Source organism: Chrysochloris asiatica, unplaced genomic scaffold (genome assembly GCF_000296735.1).
Source record: "Chrysochloris asiatica unplaced genomic scaffold, ChrAsi1.0 scaffold00105, whole genome shotgun sequence".
Taxonomy (NCBI): domain Eukaryota; kingdom Metazoa; phylum Chordata; class Mammalia; order Afrosoricida; family Chrysochloridae; genus Chrysochloris; species Chrysochloris asiatica.
Genome location: NW_006408623.1, coordinates 1,848,565 through 1,867,979, shown reverse-complemented (window position 1 = coordinate 1,867,979; position 19,415 = coordinate 1,848,565). Strand labels below are relative to the sequence as shown.

The 19,415-nt window shown below is 49.3% G+C and overlaps 1 protein-coding gene across 1 annotated transcript in view; it reads right to left on the bottom strand.

The window, feature by feature from the left end:
* LHPP (phospholysine phosphohistidine inorganic pyrophosphate phosphatase) overlaps nt 1–19,415 on the bottom strand; it is a 144,870-nt gene that overhangs the window by 109,327 nt on the left and 16,128 nt on the right. The window contains exons 2-5 of the mRNA XM_006867467.1: nt 12,497–12,684; nt 10,373–10,526; nt 2,691–2,754; nt 1,551–1,643 (exon numbers count right to left, since the gene is read on the bottom strand). Of these exons, the coding sequence (XP_006867529.1) occupies nt 1,551–1,643; nt 2,691–2,754; nt 10,373–10,526; nt 12,497–12,684 (499 nt within the window). The remainder of the gene's footprint in view (nt 1–1,550; nt 1,644–2,690; nt 2,755–10,372; nt 10,527–12,496; nt 12,685–19,415) is intronic.

Sequence of the window (19,415 nt, the reverse complement as noted above, 5' to 3'; positions counted from 1 at the left end):
CAATCCTCAGAGGAGACACTGTTTTCTTTTTGAACAAGACTGTTAACTTAGTTAAAGGTGCCTTCAGAGGACAGTTCTGAGTCAAGAGTTGAAGAGTAACTCAGGGCAATTTTATAAATGTCTGAGATTTTGTGGTAGTTCAAAGGAGCCAGGAGATAAATGACAGCCACATGCAGGACACAACCCTTGCTGGACTGGATTTGAACAAACCGACTTTCAAAGAACGTTTCTGAGACAGCCGAGGAAATGGAAATGGATTGGGTATTAGACAACACTCAAAATTACTGCTGGCTTTGTTCGGTGTTTTAATGCACTGGAGTTGTGTCCTAAAGTGACCATATTTTTTGAGAAGCATTCTACAATGAAAAGGTACAATCACACATCAGAAGTAGTCTGGAATCTGCTTGAAAAAAAGAAAGAAAAAGTAAATAGAAAGAAAAGGGATTTTAAAAAGAAACAAACAAAAGAAAAGAGAAGAAGGAAATGAGGTGGAATCTTTTCTTTGCTGAAAGTGAGACAGGCATATAAGGCTTCATTGTAGCGTGTGCCTTTACGTTTGTGTAAGTTTGAGGTTTTTACAACAAACACATTCTGCTGAGGAGACTAAGTAGTGGAAATCCCCGTGTTTATTCATGTAGTCTTCATTCTCTCACGTTCTCTAATAGCCTGGAGCGGGACCTGTCACTGTTCTACAGGGACAACCTCAGAGAATCTCGGGGAGATCTGATCTGTGGCCCCCACTTCCTTAGCTGTGGCTCATCTTTTCTCAAAGCTCCATGAGCGGCTAGTGCTCTGGACCAGAATGCCCCCTGGGGAAGACTGCGCTGTGGTGATCCTGGGGCCTCGAAATGCCCCGGGATGTCTACAGGTGAAGGACACTTTCCTCCCACCCCACCCCCCAGTATGGATGTGAGTCGGCACAAATGCTCGTCCACTCTTCTTCAACAAAGCTCTCAGAAAGCCACCTGCAGAGGGCCCCCCACCCCCGGCCCCCATCAGGACTGGGAGGCGCTCTGGGTGCCACAATCATGTCTGCCCATTTTGTCTTCTGAATAAATATGTCTGGAATATAATCTGTCCCCCAAAATAGCCATCATTTTATTTCTTATTTCTAGCACATTGTTCTAATCTTGCTGTTAACACTGTCTTTCCAATGGAATCGTTTTAATACACTGATGTTGTTGTTATTAAAGTGCCGTACACTCAGGTTCGACTCACAGTGACCCTGCAAATGGTTTCCCAGAGCAGTTGGTGGTTTGGAACTGCTGACCTTGTGGTTAACAGTCCAGTACTTATCCTACAGCGCCACAATAGGGCTTCAGTACACTGATTGGACTTGTCAATCCTGATTTTTAGAGAAGGAGCAATCAAGCCATGTAGAAACGGCCAAAAGCATTTCCACTTCTCACTTTTATACTGAAAATAATTGAAACTCTTCAGTGGAACTCGTCTCCTGTCCCTTGCCCCGTCTCCAGCCACATCAGCATTAGTGCATTTCCAGCTCCTGGGCTTCCTGGCTGCCCATGCCCACAGCATTCGGGGACTCCTACCTGGTGAGCATCCACACCCATCTCCTGCAGGGCAGACTGGAAGAACTGGGCTGAAGGCTTCCCCACCACTTCAGCTTCGATGCCACAGGCATACTGGGGACAGAGAAGGCAGTCATGGGTCTAGGGGCTGGGAGCAGATACACCCAGCCTGCAGTACAGATCTCCCTCTGGGTAGATGAAGTAACCAAACCTGACCCACTGCTGATTCATGGCCCCCTGTATAAAACTGCACCATAAGATTTTCTGAGGCTGTAATATTTACGGAGGCAGATTGGCAAGTCTTTCTTCTGCAGTGCCAAACTGCAAGTGAGTTATTAAGTGCTGTCAAGTCGGTTCCAACTCATAAAGACCCTGTATAGGGTTTCCGAGGAGCGGCTGATGGGTTTGAACTGCCAACCTTGTGATTAATTAGCAGTCAGTCCAGTACTTTAGTTGAGTGCAAACTGTTACCACCACCCAAGAGCCTGGGTAAAGGGAAGACTGTTCCAAGTGTGAGCTCAGGGGTCAGTGGGTCTGGGGGACAGAATGGATGATGAGGACTGAGAATTACTTCTCGTGGTGAGATCATCATAGTTCCTCCCAGGCAGCCAGGACACTCAGAGCACCCCCATGGGCATCCTCCTACAGCTGGAAGCAAAGCCACAGGGCTCCCACCCTGACCCCATGCTCTGGCAATTGTCCCATCCCTGCCCATCCCTATGGGAGGAGTCCTGGGCTCCATTTCCCATCAGTGTCTCCCTCCCGCTAGGATAGCACCCAGGAACCATACAACAGTGTGGACGGGAGTGGGAAGGAGCTGGAGCCCCTGTGGGTGGGATGAGGACATGCCAACTGGACTTTGGAAACTGGAGGAAGGGCTGGAAGGTGCACAGTGAAGTCATATCCAGTGTGAGGTACTGCAGGGCAGCCAGTGCAGGTGAATATTCCTGAGTTGAGAGTGCGTGAGAACAGGAAGTGGGGGAGAACAGGGTGGAGCTGAGGTTCAGAGAAGAGGGAGCCCCCAGCTCAGAGCCCAGAGACCAAGTCTGCTTCCTAACCCTAACCAGGCAGTAAACATATCCCTTTTCTCCTAAAAGATCGGAAGCCCCCAGATGGGCCCAGAAAGTCTGCAGGGGCTCATGATACCCCAACGCAGATTACCTCCAGGGCCTTCACGTAGGCACCCACATCCAGCATCAGGCCAGAGACCTCTTTGTAGTAGCGTCTAGAAAAGAGAAGGAACACAACTCAAAATCATAAAAGAGGCCAGGCACATCGGTCAGATAAGACTGGTGGAGTCTGAGGCTAGGACCTTCAGGTCTGCAACTGCACTCACCCCTAGGCAGGGCTACAAGGGGAAAAATAACATCAGAGAGGTATCCACTCCTTAGAGGAATCAACCACATGAGGTCAGAAGAGCAGCACTGCCCAAGGACAGAGTGCAGAAGGGCTAGGAAAGGAGGGGGAATGGAAACAGGAAACAAGAAAGAAGTGGGACACGTGGGGGTACACTGTGGGGGTGGCAATCTGGAACATGAAACAAGATGTGTGACGTGTTGAATGGAAAAGGATCTGCTCTGTAAACTATCATCCGATTCACAAGAAGAAAAAGGTGAGAAAGTGGGAGGGAGGAGGGACAAGGAAGGGACAAGGTTAGTGGGGGCTTGGGGTGGGCTGAGAGAGGGCCCACAGGTTCTTCTGAGTCACTAGGAGGGGTCAGTCCTGGTGCCATGCTGACAATCACCCGTGGAGGCCAGCAGCTACCATGGTGGGCAGGAAAGCACGGCCCCATAATGGTCACCTGCTGCCAGCTTCGGAGGGACCCCAAAGCAGTGACTAACAGGGGGGCCGCAAGGGCAGATGGTTCCAGGTCAGGACAGAGAAAGACACTGGCCTGTGTTCTGGGAAAGGGCAGTAGGCCCACAGAGCATGTGGCTAACCCCTAATTACTATCATTAACCCCTAATTGCTGCCTGGAGAAGACAACCCCATTAGTTTCACAGCACCCTGCCAAGGTGAGGTGCCAGTGTCGTGGGTACCAGATGCTGTTGCACGCAGACCACTCCCTCTCCCCTATCTGACTGAAGGGTGGTCTCGCTGCTGATTTTGTGAACGCTGCACTGACCCAGCGGCTGTGCCCTGGCTGCCACTCCCTGGTCCACACCAATGGCATGGATCAGAAAAGCCCATGGGACGTGGTTCTGCTCTTACACACACAGGGTAGTCAAGAGTTGGTTTGGTTCTGTATTCACAATACTAGTATCAAGCCTGACTTCATTTGTAACCCACTTTTTCACCAAACTCTGTATCAACCCTAAACAGATACCTCTGGGACAGGACTTTTTAACCCGCTCTGCTGACGAACGTCCAAATTATTTCTGATTTCCCGTGACAGTAAGGCTGGGTGAACACCGTTGTGTATTTCAAGCAGTGGCCTCAAACTTGAGGACCGAGTGAGCACTTTGGTAGACACTGTCAAGCTGCTGTTAAGGAAGTAGTGTGACTCTATTCGCTCACCAACAGAAGCAGTACTAGCATTTTAGAATCATAGGTCCCTAAAGCCACAAGAAGTCCCTTCCCAGATCCTCCAGGGGGGCAGGATTCTGGGGCCCACTTGGAGGAAGCAGAGCCCAGTTTAGGAGCTTGGGTGATTGACAGCTCACTGCCTCCAGCCTCTGAACACGGCCAGTGGGGTGAACAGCTTACTGGCCACTGGCCATTGCTAAACTCTTTACGTACAGGCTTCACAGATATTGCCTTTTTTTAAAAAACAAAAAACAAACCGAAGGTTTGTGACAAACAGGTGTTGAGCCAGTCTACTGGTACTGTTTCTCCAATGACTTCGCTCATTTCATGTTGCTGCCTCAGGTTTTGGTAATTAACACCACTCCCAGCTTTTCCATAATGCTGGTGCACAATGATGCTGAAAACACTCACTTTGTTGTTGTTAAGTGCTTTCAAATTGGTTCCAACTCATATCAACCCTGGTTTTCAAGGAGCAGCTGAGGGTTTGAACCACTGACCCTGCAGTTAGCAATCCAGTGCTTACCCTACAGCATCACACCAAGATTTCAGTAAGTATTTATGAGTCTATGCCAAATAATATGGGAGACAGCTACGTGGCCTACACACTGTAAGACATCCATATTTGTGCTCATTCCAAAGGAGAGAACCCAACAGGATATAGAAATTATGGAAAAATACCATCCATCTCACATACAAGTAAAATTTTGCTGCAGATAATTCAAAACTGGTTGTAGCAGCCCATCAACAGAGAGCTGCCAGAACTTCAAGCTGGATTCCAAAGGGGACGTGCAACAAAGGGTATCATTGCTGATGTCAGATGGATCTTGGCAGAGTTCCAGGAAGATGTTTACTTGCATTTTATTGACTATGCAAAGACATTTGACCCTGTGTCTCATAACAAACTATGGATAATATTGCAAAGAATGGAAATTCTAGACCATTTACTTGTGCTTATGTGGAACCCGTACATAGACCAAGAGGCAGTCATTTAAACAGAACAAGGGGACACTGTGTGGTTTAAAACCAGAAAGGTGTGTGTCCTGGTTGTAGCCTTTCACCATACTTATTTAATCCATATCTGAGCAAACAATCCAAGAGACTGCATGATATGAAGAAGAACATGGCATCAGGATTGGAGGAAGGCTCACTAACAACCTGTCATCTGCACACGACACACTCTGTTTGCTGAAAGTGAAGAGGCCTTGAAACACTGCTGAAGATTCAAGACCACAGCCTTCAGTATGGAGCACACTTTCACATAAAACAGAAATCTTCACATGTAGACAAATAAACAACGTCATGGTAAGTGGAGAAACGACAAAAGTTGTCAAGAATTTCATTTTACTGGATCCACAATCAACACTCATAGAAGCAGCAGTCAAGAAATCAAATGATGTATCGCATTGGACAAATCTGCTGCATAAGATCTCTTGAAGGTGTTAAAAAGCAAAGGCGGCACTTTGAGGACTAAGGTGTGCCTGACCCTGTTGCTGGTAGGTGCCATCGTGTTGGTTCCGACTCATAGCGCCCCTATGCACAGCACAACACAACACAACACTGCCTGGCTGTGCACCATCCTCATAACTGTTGTTATAGTTGAGCTCATTGTTAACTACGCCACTTTGTCAACCCAATCCACTCTGTCACTGACCCTCCATTTTACCACACATGGTGGCTGTCTCCAGGGACTGGTTCCTCCTGATAACTAACAGCTTTCAAGTATGAGACTAGACAAAGTAAAAGACAGCATCTGACCCTAGCCATGGTAGTTTCCATGGCTCATGTACATGTGAAAGCTAGACAATGAATAAGAAGAACAGATGCATTTAAATTATGGCCAATTCAGAAAGACCCGAGAAGAGTTGATGATCTGAATTATGGTATTGGTGAAGATATTGAAATGACCGGTGATGGTCAAAAGAAGAGACAAATCCATCTTGGAGGAAGTACACCAGCATGCTCCTCAGAAGTGAAACTGGGGAGGCTTCAGTTCCTGTACTTTGGGCATGTTGTCAGGAGGGGTGAGCCCCAGGAGAAGGACATCATGCTTGGTAAAGTAGAAGGTCAGTGAAAAAGAGGAAGACACGCAAGGAGATGGGTGGACACAGGAGTTGCAATGATGGACTCAAACAGAACACTTGTGAGGGCAGCGAAGGACCAGGCAGTGCTGCGTCTGCTGTACAGGGGACTGCTGTGAACTAATATGATGGCACCCAACAACAACAAGTGCACACAAGCCCACTGTCATCAAGTTGATTCTGACTCCTTTCAACTCTACCGGACAGAGCAGAACCATCCCACGGGCTTTCTCTTGGCTGTACAATTTTACAGAAGCAGACTGTCTCATCTTGCTCCCACTGAGTGGCTGGAGGATTTGAACCACCGACCTTTCAGATAAGCCAATACTAACTCCACTTAGTAGACTACTGTTGAATATAAACATAACTTTTGTATGAGAGCCTTCGTACTCTCTTTATTCTATTTGCTTTATTGCAAAGAACTTAGATGTGATTGAAATTCCAGAACAGGAAGAGAACAAAAATATATAGAGATAGAGGAAACTATCCAAGAATTGTTGGAAGAAAACTTCCCTAACATCGTGAAGTATCATAAATAGCCATTCAAGAAGTTAAACTCCAAACAGGATAGACCCCAAAAGAAAATCACCAAGACATATTTTAATGAAATTTTTCAAAACCAAAGACAAGGAAAAATTCCTGAGAGTAGCTCAGGAAAAATGAAAAGTTACCTGTAAGGGAAAACCATTAAGACTTAATTCTGATTTCTCAGCAAAAATTATCCAGATAAGAAGGTAATAGGATGGCATATATAAAACTCTGAAAGAAAAAAAATTGCCTATCAAGAATTATATACCCAGCAAAACTGTCCATCAAATATGGTGAACTTAGGAAATTTCCAAATAGACAGAAATTAAAAGAATTTGCAAAACCCAGACCAAACTTACAAAAAATACTAAAACGAGTTCTTTGGCCAGAGAACCAGCAACAACAGCAGACAAGCTGAGACTAACAACATACATGACCACATCACCCAGGACTCAATCCAGATACAGAAGTATTTAAAGTCCAACAGACCTACAAGACTGAAAATAGAGAACCAGAATTACACTTGCAACGACAACAACAAATACAGTAAAAAGAGAGAATAATAAAAAGTTACAGAACTTCCAAATAAAGACGAAATCAAGCAGATTTCATTTAAAAAATTAATAAATAAAATAATCCTTACTGTAACCCTAAAATTGCACCAAGCCTACTTCCTAACCCAAACCCTACACCTAATACTAACCGTAGTCTTAACCATAACCCTGGAGTCTTGGGGTGATGCTGTAGACTGCAAAGTCAGTTTGAAACGCAAGGTTGCCAGTTCAAGCTCACCAGCTGCGTCTCAGAAACCCTGTACAGGGTCACTATGAGTCGGAACCGAATAGACGGCACTTAACAACAACCACCAGCAGAACCCTAACACTAAACAAAGTCCTATGCCTAGCCTGGATCTAGCCATAGTCCTAACCCTAACTCCTGATTCATACCTACCATCACACCCAAATAAGGGCAAATATAGTTGTTTTAAGGAAGAAAAAAGAGGATATATTTGTTTAAGAAAATAAAAATATTCTTGTGTGTTTGTCATACAAGTAATCCTGGTGTGGCACTGGGGGGTAATGCACAAAGTCTGTCTGAAACCACAAGGTTGGTGGTTCTAACTCACCAGTCACTCCTTGGAAACCCTATACAGGGTCACTATGAGTAGGAACTGACTCAAGGGCACTTAATAACAACACACAAACGGATAAAACACTGCCTGGTCCTGTGCCATCCTGTAACTGATCCTGCTATGCTCCTCGGTGTTGTCATTGGCTCGTTTTTCAGAAGGAGATCACCAGGTCTTTCTTCCTAGTCTGTCTTTGTCTGGAAGTTCCCCTGAACCTGTCTGTCCAGCATCATGGCAGCGCACAAGCTTCACTGAGAGGTGGACAGTAGCCGTGGAGGAGGTACACTGGCTGGGAATTAAGCCCTGGTCTCCCACATGGAAGGTGAGAATTCCCCTCCCCCATTAGCTTAGAAATGTTGGGCCAAGTCCAGTAGTAGGCAAGGGTCTAGGGGTCTGCAGCTGACAAGGGTTCTCAGTTGGTTTATGTTTGGGGATTTAATAATCAGGGAAAGGAACCAAAAGCTTCAGGGCTGGCTCTGAACCTCCCAGAATGGCTACAAGGAGAGGGGGCTGGGAGCTGCTGTCTGAGCTTCGCTCTGGACAGAGCACTGTTAGGGAGGCAGAGACCTCCTCCTGGAAGCAGAGTGATTTACATTTGGCATCTGCTGGGACCTGAGAGTGGGAATTGGCTTTGTAATTTCTTCTGTCATGCCGCCGTCAGAAAATTAAGCTGTTTACGCTGCTGACTCTGGAAGGTTAATGGCTCTTGTGGGAAAGGTCAAGTGGTCATTTTGAAGGGAGGCTGTGCTGAATAATCTGAAACGGCGGGAGAATAAAGCATAAAATCGCATCTGATGCTCCTCCCAGGCGGGCTCCTGTCTCCCCTGCGTCCGTGGGCTCCTGGTGGTGGCGGCATACTCCAAGTCTAGCCAGGGCCACCGTGGTGGGACGTTGATCATTCCAAGAAACAAAAGAGAAATAGACCAAACCCCACAAGTCTAAGGGATAACATGGGCCCTGATCATTGTCTTTACCTCTAGAAATAGTTTCAGCTAGCAGTGGCCCTCCAAAGACCTTTATATTTTCCTGAATTAGAAACAGAGAAATTCTCAGCTCTAGAAACGCAAGCCTGGATTCCGATCAAAAGGAATCTATTTAAGTTTCTCATTCTGATTTGTGGGAGCCAGTGTTCTCCTGAGAGTCTAGAAATGGCAGACTCGACAACAGTTTGGGGCATCTTTTTCTTTCCACCCAGGACTAAGTGTGACCCTGAGAAAGACCTGGTTTCTTTCACTGGAGAAGGGAGACATGGGGAACATGAGATGAGTCAGCGCTGGGCTGTGTGGGTCTCTCTTCAGAACCAAAAAACCAGTTACCATGGAGCCAACTCCAACTCATGGTGTGTCAGAGTAGAACTGTGCCTCTAGATCAACTTGAACCTCTACCTTTTTTTTTTTCCTTAAATGTTTTATTGTGAATTATGTGATAGTTTACATGGGAGAACATTAGTTTTACATTCATTCTATTGTATATCATCTCATTGCCATGGTTACAATCCCCTCCATGTATCATCAACCAACCAAAAGTTGTACCCTGCAATCCTTTCCCTGTATCCCCCGGGTCTTCAGCACACAGTCGCTCTCCCTCTCTGGATCTAGAGTCTCCAGCTGCTCCATCGCTCCACGTCATCATCTCTGCCTCCATTTCAGGTATCACTGCCTCTCTGGGTAGGGTCCCACTCTCTGCTCTTCTCCCTTGATGGTCCTAGGGACCTCTACCTTTGTAGTGAACCACTGAATATGTTAACTGTTTGTGTCACCCCGGGTTTTCTGTGTGAGCATGTACATCTGGAATGATCTCTTTGCTCAGGAGACCATGTGGAAGGATGGCAACAGTCATTGTCTTCATGCAGCGGGTCCAACTGTTGTCTTCCTTTTACTTATCTGTATTTTCTCATTTTTCTTCAGTAAACATTTTTCTCGTGCTTTAAGAAGAGATGTTAAGTCAGAACACCAACATGGTTTCTTTACAGAAAGACACAGTCTAGGCATGCGTCAAAAGCTCAGACAAAAACACTGGTCAGAGTCACCAGAGGCCCTGCTCAGCACCCATACCAGGGCACCCTACACACCCTCAGCACCCAGACTAGGGCACCCAGCACGCCCTCAGCACCCAGACTGGGACACCCTACACACCCTCAGCAACCAACCAGGACACCCAAACTCAGCCACACACACTGAGGCCTGGTCCTCTGAGACAATTCTTCAACACCTTGTGCAAATCCTGTCGTTAAAAAACTCCAAGCCCTCAAAGGCTAAGCAGTGTCTTCTCCCCAGGAGCCAGTGTCCCTCCGCTTTCTCTGTTCTGACAGAACAAGAGCCAGTGTGTCTCCCCCTCTCCCCCGCCCCCCCAGCTCTAGACTCAGGGAAATCAGCACTTGGCCTCTGGGGGGGTTGCTGTCTGTAAAGAGCCCCCAAGCTCTCCCAGTCTACTGCCCAAATGGAAACTTGACCAAGCAGCATCTGAGGATGGAAAGAAAAAGGAAGGCAGGGAAGGGAGAAAAGATGTCAGCCTCTCGGGATCCTGGTGGAGAGCCATGCCATTTCCCAGCAGCCCCTGTGTCGGCCCAGACGTGGACTCACCCTTTCCCCAGGGCAATGAGCACAGGCGTGTCCAGTCCCATCAGCACCCGGAAGGCTTTGTTCATGTTCTGGAAGGAAAAGGCCTCCCCTGCATCTGCAAGTACCACGCAGTTTGGGTTGGACGTGTCGATCCCATGGAACTCTGAGCGGACCCCTGGAAAGAGAGTATGAGCGAATAAGTCCTGGGGGGACGTGGCTTACCTGACTCCCCTCAGAGTCACCCCACAGACTCACATCTACTGGCCCAGCCCGGCTCACAGTCCCGCCTTCACAGCCACCATGGGAGGTGGGCAAGGAAGGGGTGCTGTTCCCATTTAAGGGTGAGAGAGCTCCCAGCGCCCCACAGTCAGCAGGCTTGTCAGGAGAGAGCTGGGCCCGTGTCTCTGACCCCCACCAGCTTCAGGGTTCCCTTTGTAATAGCAGAAGCAGTAAGTCAATAACACTATAACCAAGACAGAAGGTGTCTGAAGGGAGGATGCAGCTTCAGAGCTGTAGAAAGACAGGAAGCTGTTCACAACCTCAGAGGCTAGACCCTTCCCTTCTGACTTCCCAGCCACGCCCCACTGAGGACAGAACACCTGTCCCTTTAGGAAAGTAACATTGGGAAGGAGCGAGGAAGTGGGGTGAAGTCAACAATCCAACTTAAACCTCAGGCACCTTTATGGATGCCTACAGCTAAGGGGGCACACCTGTCTCCCCAGAACCCTCTCACACTGTGCCGTCCACCTGGTGGGTGCATGGATTCAGGCTAAGGCCAGCGCTAGGCTTGCCCTCTCCTCCCAAGTTGTTCCTCCCCTCAACTGACCCTCCCTGGGGAGTTGGCTTTCTTTCTGAAGTCTCGCTCTTTCCTTGAGGAGTGAGTTCTAAGGACACTGGCAGGAACCTGGGATGGCTGATGCAGAAAACATGATCATCCTGAACTGGTACCAGGGACATGAATCCCACTTGGGTCCCTGTGAACACCCCATATCCATGCACCCATATCTTCTCATGGGAGGCGGGCACTCAAACCCCAAGGTGCTTCGTAAAGTCAAGATCTGGTGCAAGTAAGGCAAAGAGCGTCCTAAATTCTGCTGTGCTGCTAATATCTGTTCTGAAATATTCAGCAGGCACCAGATAATTCTGCTCCCTCTGCTTTATTCCAGAAAAACTCTCCACAGAGGGTCAAAGGGGCTCTGTGCTTGCAGTCAGACTAAAAGGAGGATGCAAACTTTGTTCCCAACGTCGCCACAAGTGGCACTAGAAAGCTGGGCTGGCTTTTCAAAAGAACATCAAGGTTATGAACCCAGGACTAGAAAGCTACGGAGCTCAATCTCCCTTCCCTCTTTCTCCCCATCTTCTCTTTCTGTCTGCCTGTTTTCTATCCCTCTAGCTTCTCTCCCTTCCTCTTCTCTAGGTCTCTCTCCCTGTAATCTTTCTCCTTCCCTCCATCATCTCACTTTGTATCTGGTTATCTTCTCTTTCTCCACCTTCTGTGTGCTGTTCTATCTTCTTTGTCTTTTCTCTATCTTCTCTCTATAAATGTGTCTCTGTAGCGTAGTGGTTACGAATTGAGCTGCTAACCTCAGGGTCAACAGTTTGAAACTACTAGCCGTTCTGTGGGGGAAAGATGAGGCTTTCTGCTCCCATAAAGATTTACAGCCTCGGAAACCCTGTACAGGGTCGCTATGAGTCGGAACCGAGTCCACAGTACACAACCACAACACCATCTTCTGTCTCTTTTCTCCCTCTGTTGCTCTACCTTCTCCCTCTCTCGTCTCTTTCTGTATCTATCTTCTCTCTGTATGTGTCTATTTGCTTTCTCTTTCTCCCTCTTTCTTACACACACAGTTTCTTGCAACATGAGCTACAATATTCCCCTTGGTAGCCACCTGTCCCCTGGTCACTGGTCCCATCCTGTAGGTATTTCCTCTCAGAAGCCGCCCAGCACCTGTGTTGTGTAAAGGTTGGTAATGGATGGTGGTCTTATCCAAAGGAGTGCCTTGTGTCCAGCCAGATGCCCTGAGAGGCTTCTACCCACAAGCTCATATCAACAGCAGGAGAAGCCAAGCATCCCTCCCTCCCCAGCCCTCTGCCTTGGGGAAGGGGTGTCTTCACCCCACAGGGTCTGGGCTGCAGGCCTACCTTCAGGGATGAGCAGGTGTGGCCGCAGGCCTCGTGCCCTCAGGATCCGGCAGGTGGCCGGGGCAGGGGCGGTCACTTCACCCTCAGAGATGTCGAAGCCCAGTCTCTGCAGCGTGTCTACCAGCTCCCGCAGGGACTTCTGGGACTCGTTAGTGCAGAACCGCACCTTCAGCCGGGACTGTTTCAGCCTGTGGAGAAGGGCGGATGGGTGCCGTGGCCTTAGGCAGGCGCATATGGAGAGCTGGTGCCCAAGAGGGTCATGAGGCAGGACTGGGGGACTCAGGCACTCTGCCCTGTTAGTGGGGTGACCCATTAAAAACCACACCATTGCCATGAATCAATTCCAACTCATACTGACCCTAAAGGACAGAGAACTGCTCCCCAGGGTTTCTGAGACTATAAATCTTTACGGAGGCAGACAGCCTCATCTTTCTCCCTCAGAGCAGCTAGCTGCTTCGAACCTTTGCAGTGAGCAGCCCATCACTTAACCCACTGTGCCACCAGGGCTCCTGGGAAGGAGGGGGTTCTGAATGCAACTCTCAAAGGCAAAAAGCCAGATGGGCTGTGGGCAGCGAAGACAGCAATGAAGAAAGATGCAGGTCCCAGTCCAAGTGCCCCCCATATTCCATTCTTCTTGGTCTTTACAACGTTAACCACTATCTGAAGCCTTCGATGACTTTGTCTCCCTGAGGCAAGGTCACCCAGAACTTCACACAGGCTTGGCCTAGTCCTAGCAAGTATCTGCCCTCACCAATGGAAAGGTGGATGTGGCTAGTGAGAGGGCCTGGACCCTGCTTCCCAGAGGGTGACCCTCCAGGCTGCAGCAGAAACGTTCTGTGTCCTGTTCTCGAGTCCTGTGTGCCTCCTGCCTCATGGAGCCTCTCCTAGTCGGCCAGCTGACAGGTGCGATTAGGAAGAAATCTGTGGAATGGACTGACAGAGGAGGGGACGCATGCTGAGCGGCAACAGCGGTGTCTCCTGCAGTAACCAGGGCTATCCATTTCTTTCTTACTATTTGTCTTTTGTAATCAGAGGTTTATGGGTGATCAATTACACTTAGTGGTTAATTGCCCTTCACAAAGATAGCATTTTTATTTTTATATTAGGCAGTTAGTATATTGTAACTAATCGCATCCCCTTGTAGCTCACAGATAGATCTTCATTGATTGGCGGCGGGAATGTGTGATTTGCACCCAAGTTAATGGAGCAGTTGAGTGAAGAAATGCAGGGGTCCCGGGGGACTAATTATTGCTAATGTTTTATGGTGTGACCTTCTCAGAAGACTGAACAATCCATGTGACAGGGAGATGACAGTGCCTCACATCTGCATCCAAACAACTTCTGACGCAGAGCACAAAGTGCAGAAACCACAGAACTTACACAGGGGGTGGGGAGGGGGCGTTAGACCCAGGTATTCACTTTAGAGGTGGAATGAATCCCTGAACATTTGGTGCAGAAGCCCTAGGTCAGATCCTGTCCCTTTGCGTCTTGTCCACATGGGCCATCGACCACACCCACTCTTGGTGCTCCCTCCTCCAGATAAGAGTCTCAGGGCATTTCTTCATTAAAACAAACAAACAACAAAAAAAAGTTAACATGAATCTTATTAATAAAACATTATCCATTATCATTCACAAGAGCCAAAAAGTGGGAGCAACTCACTGACCATCAGCAGATGAAGAGATAACATGTAGGCTCTGCAAACACTAAGTATTTCTCAGCCATAAAGAGAACTGAAATGTCTGCACAAGCCAAGACATGGAGGAACCTTGAAAACATGATGTGGAGAACACACAAGGCCACAAGGGACCCCACAAGTAAGACACACCTAGACTAGAAGCAAAGAATTAGTGACTGTACCCATCCTGCTCTGGGTGTGGGACCCCAGAGCAGCCATCTAAAGCAACTGGTGCTTCCTGGGCCCCGAGCCCCTCAGAGAGAAAAGCTTCCCTCTGAACAAAGGTGCTGAGGCCCCAGGAACCCATGTGGCTCTGCTCCAGGGTGTCCACAGATAAGACCGTTTACAAGCTCTACAGGTGTGGAGGGTGTGTGTGCTGGGGGGGGCGGGGTGTGGAGTGGGGGAGACACCTGTGTAGATGAAGGCACCAACCCAAGTCCAAAGACCACTAATCCTCAGCATTCCTCTGAATGCTGGCAAAGCCAGGCAGGACATCAAGGCCCCATCATAACCCACCAGAGACCTCCAAGGGAGCAAACCTCAGGAATTTTAGCATCGAGCCTCACCCCACCCAAGAACTTCAGGGAAAGGGGCCTCCACCAGAGGTCAGCCTGTCACCTGGAGCCCATGGGAATGGGGTCCAGCCCAGTTCTGTGAACTGACCTTTACCTTGTCCCTACAGACCAGGATGCACCTCTGAGTGACAGCCATGCCTATGGAATCACCATGCGTACCCTTACAAATCAGCCCCGAGTTTACACATCTGCTGGCTGTCGGCAGCTGCCAGGAGCGTTCACCCGAAAATAATGGACACCCTCTCATTATGGCTCCAGAACAGGTAGAGGGCGAGGACAATTACCGGACACCCTGCCTGACCTTGCACAGCCCCACAGCCTGCCCTCCCGCTGACTTCCTCCCAACGTCACCTGGCCTGGTATGCACCTCACAGCTAGGGGCACCAAACAGACCACTGTCCAGTCTGCTGGGCCTGGTACCGGGACAGGGTTGCTGGGGCGCACCCAGTGTGCTCTCTGAAGCACCCTTGGGTCACACCTCTGAAGCCCGCGCCCCCGCTAACCCCGCTCAGAACTATCCCCTCATCCCTGCCTCCCTCTGGAGGCTGCCAGGAGCTTGAGACCAGCCCACCATCCCTCACCCCAGAGGGAAGCCTCCTACAGGAGGGGAGTGAAGGTCACAGGCTGGCTCAGTCACACGTTCTGAAGTGACAGTGACTTCTCCAGAGAAAGCAGGGTTTACATTCTCTTGGCTGTTCTTCCTTAGCCTGGTCTTCACAGAGCAGCTGAAGCCCTGGGCAGGGATAACAAGGGTGCCCGGCTCTCAGCTTCCCAGGACTACCATGAAGCGAGGCAGTTAAAAGTGGGCACCCTCCCCAAGCCAAGTTCACCACCAGACCTTGCCTATCAGAAGCTGGGCCTACTGCCCCTCCCTCCTTCCTACCCACTGACCGACCAGGGGAGACCTTTGAGCCAGGCTGATGGCCTGTCGTTTGTGGACCCCAATTTGCCACCTGACACTCTGTGAAGCAGCAATGTACAAGGTATTTGTTCAAAGTTCGGCTGGAAAGGAACACGCATGTCTAGGAGAGTGGTGATGCACGTGGCTGGCCAGGCTGGTTCTCCTCCATCATCCACAGGCCAGTGACCTCAGGGGATTGATTGGTGGATGAAGTCAGCCTTCCGCAGAGCCCAAGGCCGGGGAACACCTTCCCACACCATGACCTCCCACCTGCTGGGGCATTGTCTCTCCAACTGGCCTGAGGCCCGGAAACATGATGAAAGGTCAACACACAGAAACCACTTCCAGTCAAGCATGTGGGCATCTGCGTGGAGGGGTCATGTGATCTCTGGACCACTCCCCGGTGGACCAGCCTCCCTAAGCACCATGAAGGGCTGGGTGCGGCCGAGGTCAGAGGCCAGGACCCCAAGGGCATGGTGATGGGGAGATTGGGAAGATGCACAGAGCAGAGCACCTCTGCCACCTAACCCTCTCCCACCTCAGTTTCCCCACCTGCAAAATGGGGCACTAATAGTAGCTGGGTAGAAGAATTGATGCCTTTGAGTTGTGGTGTTAGAGGAGAATACTAAAAGTGCCAAGCTACCAAAAGAACCAACAGATCCATTTTGGAAGAAGTGCAGCCAGAGTGCTCCTTAGAGACCAAGATGGCCAAACTTCGTCTCTCATACTTCAGACATATTGTCAGGAGGGAACAGTCACTAGAGAAGGATATCATGCTTGATAAGATGGAGGGTCAGAGAAAAAGAGGAAGACCCCCAACGAGATGGATTGGCCAGGTGGCAGCATTGATGGACTCAAGTGTGGCAACAGTAGTGAGATTGGCCCAGGATCGGACAGTATTTCGTTCTGCTGTGCATAGGGTCACTATGAATCGGTTCTGACTTGATGGCACCTAACAACAACAACAATAGTAGCTGGGTAGGAACGCTCAAGGTCTCTGCCTACCAGCCACCAGGTGCTCCATGGGAGAAATATGAGGCCTGGGGAGCTCCACGGGGCACTTCTGTGTCCTAGAGCGTCACTATGAATGGGAGCCAACTAGAAAGCAGTGGTGTTGTATCACAAATACTAAACAAATGGTGGTGATGACCAAGGTGGTGACCGTGTAGTGTCATGACCAGGTGGGTCATGGTGCTGGGGACAGAGGACAGCTGACAGGAAGCCAGAGACAGTGGGAGGAACCCAGGCGTGAGGGGCCTCCCAGCTAGGGGAACAAGAGAGTACTGTTCAAGGACAGGCCTTGGGCAAGAGCAAAGAGAGAGTTCGACCTGGGCTATGGAGAAAACACCCAGCGCCCCTGCCTGGCAGGAGTCCCAGGGCCCCCAGGTCAGAGGAACTCCACAATCAGCGAACACCAGAGCCCAGGGGCCAGCCTTCCCCATGCTGGGCCCACATGTTCACATTGAATTCTCCATCTCGTAGCCAAGACCCGCTGTGACTCACCCAGGGCCACAGTAGCACCGAGCAGAATCAGAACCGTGTGGCCAGTTGCTATCAAAGTCAAGCCCAGCTCATGGCGACCCCATTTGACAGAGTAGAGTTGCCCCCTGATATTTCCTTGGCGACAATCTTCACAGAAACAGGTTGCCAGACCTTTTCTGTTGAAGTGCTGCTAGGGTTTGAACCACCAACCTCTCTATTAACAGCTAAATGTTTAACTACTTGAGCCACCAAGGTTCTGTCATCGAAAAGTACCCGCCCACTGCTGTCATGGACTCCTGGGTGGCACTGCAGGATCAGCACGGGACTTGGAACCACAAAGTTGGCAGTTCAAATTCACCAGCTGCTCCTTGGAAACCCTATACAGAGTCGCTATGGGTCAGAATGGACTCGACAGCACTTAAAAACAACAACAACACTGCCATCAAGTTGAGACCCTGCATGGCGGAGTAGAATTACTCCATAAGGTTCCCACGGTTATAAATCTTTATAGGAGCAGCCAGCTTCATCTTTCTCCCTTAGGGTGGCTGATGGGTTTGAACTGACTTTCTGAGGTCAGCAGACCAATGCTTAACCTACCACACCACCAGAGCGTCTCCCAAACAAGGAATACTGTTGTAGGCCCTCAAGTCGGTTTCCACTCATAGCGACCAGTACAGGGTTTCCTAGTGCTGTTGGTGGGTTTGAACTGTTGACCTTGTGGCTACCAGTGCAGTGCTTGGTAGTGGTGGCCATGGCTGTGTACCATGGAGTCAGTTCTGACTCACAGTTACCTGCATAGGGTTACTGAGGCTGTAAATTTTTATGGAAGCAGAAAGCTTCAACTTTCTCCCAAGGAAGAGCTGGTAGATTCCAACTGCTGACCTTGCAGTTAGCAGCCCGACTCATAACTACTTTGTTACCAGAGTTCCTTGTTGTTGTTGTTGTTAAGTGCCATTGAGTCGGTTCCTACCCATAGCAGCCCTGTATAGGGTTTCCAAGGAGCGCTGGTGAGCTTGAACCACTGACCTGGTGGTTCAAAAGACTTTGCAGTCTAGAGCATTAACCCACAGTGCTACACCAGGCTACACCTTTAATGTTGGCCCAGTGAAAATATATACCTGCATGAAAAACATAACAACTCTCAGGTTAGGACTGAGTGATTCTGTTTGGAATATGCACAAAGTTTGACAATTAAAATACTCTCTTTATTTGCAAAGTACCCCTTTACCAGACACTTTAGGGACAAAATCCTCTCTTAGTGACTAGAGTAAGTGAGAAACAGTATCTTACTTAATCTGTGTGCTTTGTAACACAACATTACAACAGGGAGGTCACTAAGGCAGGATTGGGACTGACTCCCGGCTCTCACCCACAGAAACTGAAACCTTCTTCTTTAGGTGACGACGGGATAAAACTCCCGAGACTGGTAAGAGGCATACTGGAATGGCTAGGTGGTAGCCCCCACTCTGCCTAGCCTCATGGGATGTCCTGTCCTCCCTGAGTATCAATCTCCCTCTCTGCACACTGGACACCCATGGTGCCCACCTGCCACTAGGGTCATGGTAAATCTCCACATGAAGTCACAACAGGGCAGGGGTGGGGCTTGGCCAGCGTGGCCTCTCTGTACATCATGGGTGCCTGGGGGTGTGTGTGAGGGAGCAGCACTGCATTTGCATAATCTGCACCCTCCCACCTCCCACTTGGCCCTTCCAGAGGCAGCATCTGTCCAGGTCAACCATTAACGCTGTTGCTGAAAACCCACGCTGGCCGCGCTTGATTTCCTTGGGTGACCCTGCCCACTCTGGCTGAGATCAGCAGTAAGGAAGGATCAGATTTTGCTCTGGACCCTCAAGTGTGGCCGTGGTTACCTTCCGCCTCCCACAGTGTCTGTCTCCTTCCACACAATTCAGATGGGAGATTCTACTGTTCCCTCCTGTTTTTATAAAGAACAAAACCAACCCATGGATGGCTGGACACTCTGCTGTCTGACTTCTCCACTGAGTCTACACATCATCCAGGTGACACGGACTCATGTCAACATGTATGTTCCTTGTCGCAGCTGTATACTATTCTGCAACCTCCTCCCCTCCCTCCCCGCAGCAGTGTGCTTCCAGTCAGAAATGCACGTAATTGACGATCCCACCAGCAGATTCCAAACTGGGTTGTGCTGCCCACTGTCCACACTTGGTCCTTTTATTTCTCTAAGCACTTCCCTCATTGTCATTGGCTTGTCTCACCATAACCTGTGACATGGTGGATGTGGAAAGCTTGTCCTAGTGAAAC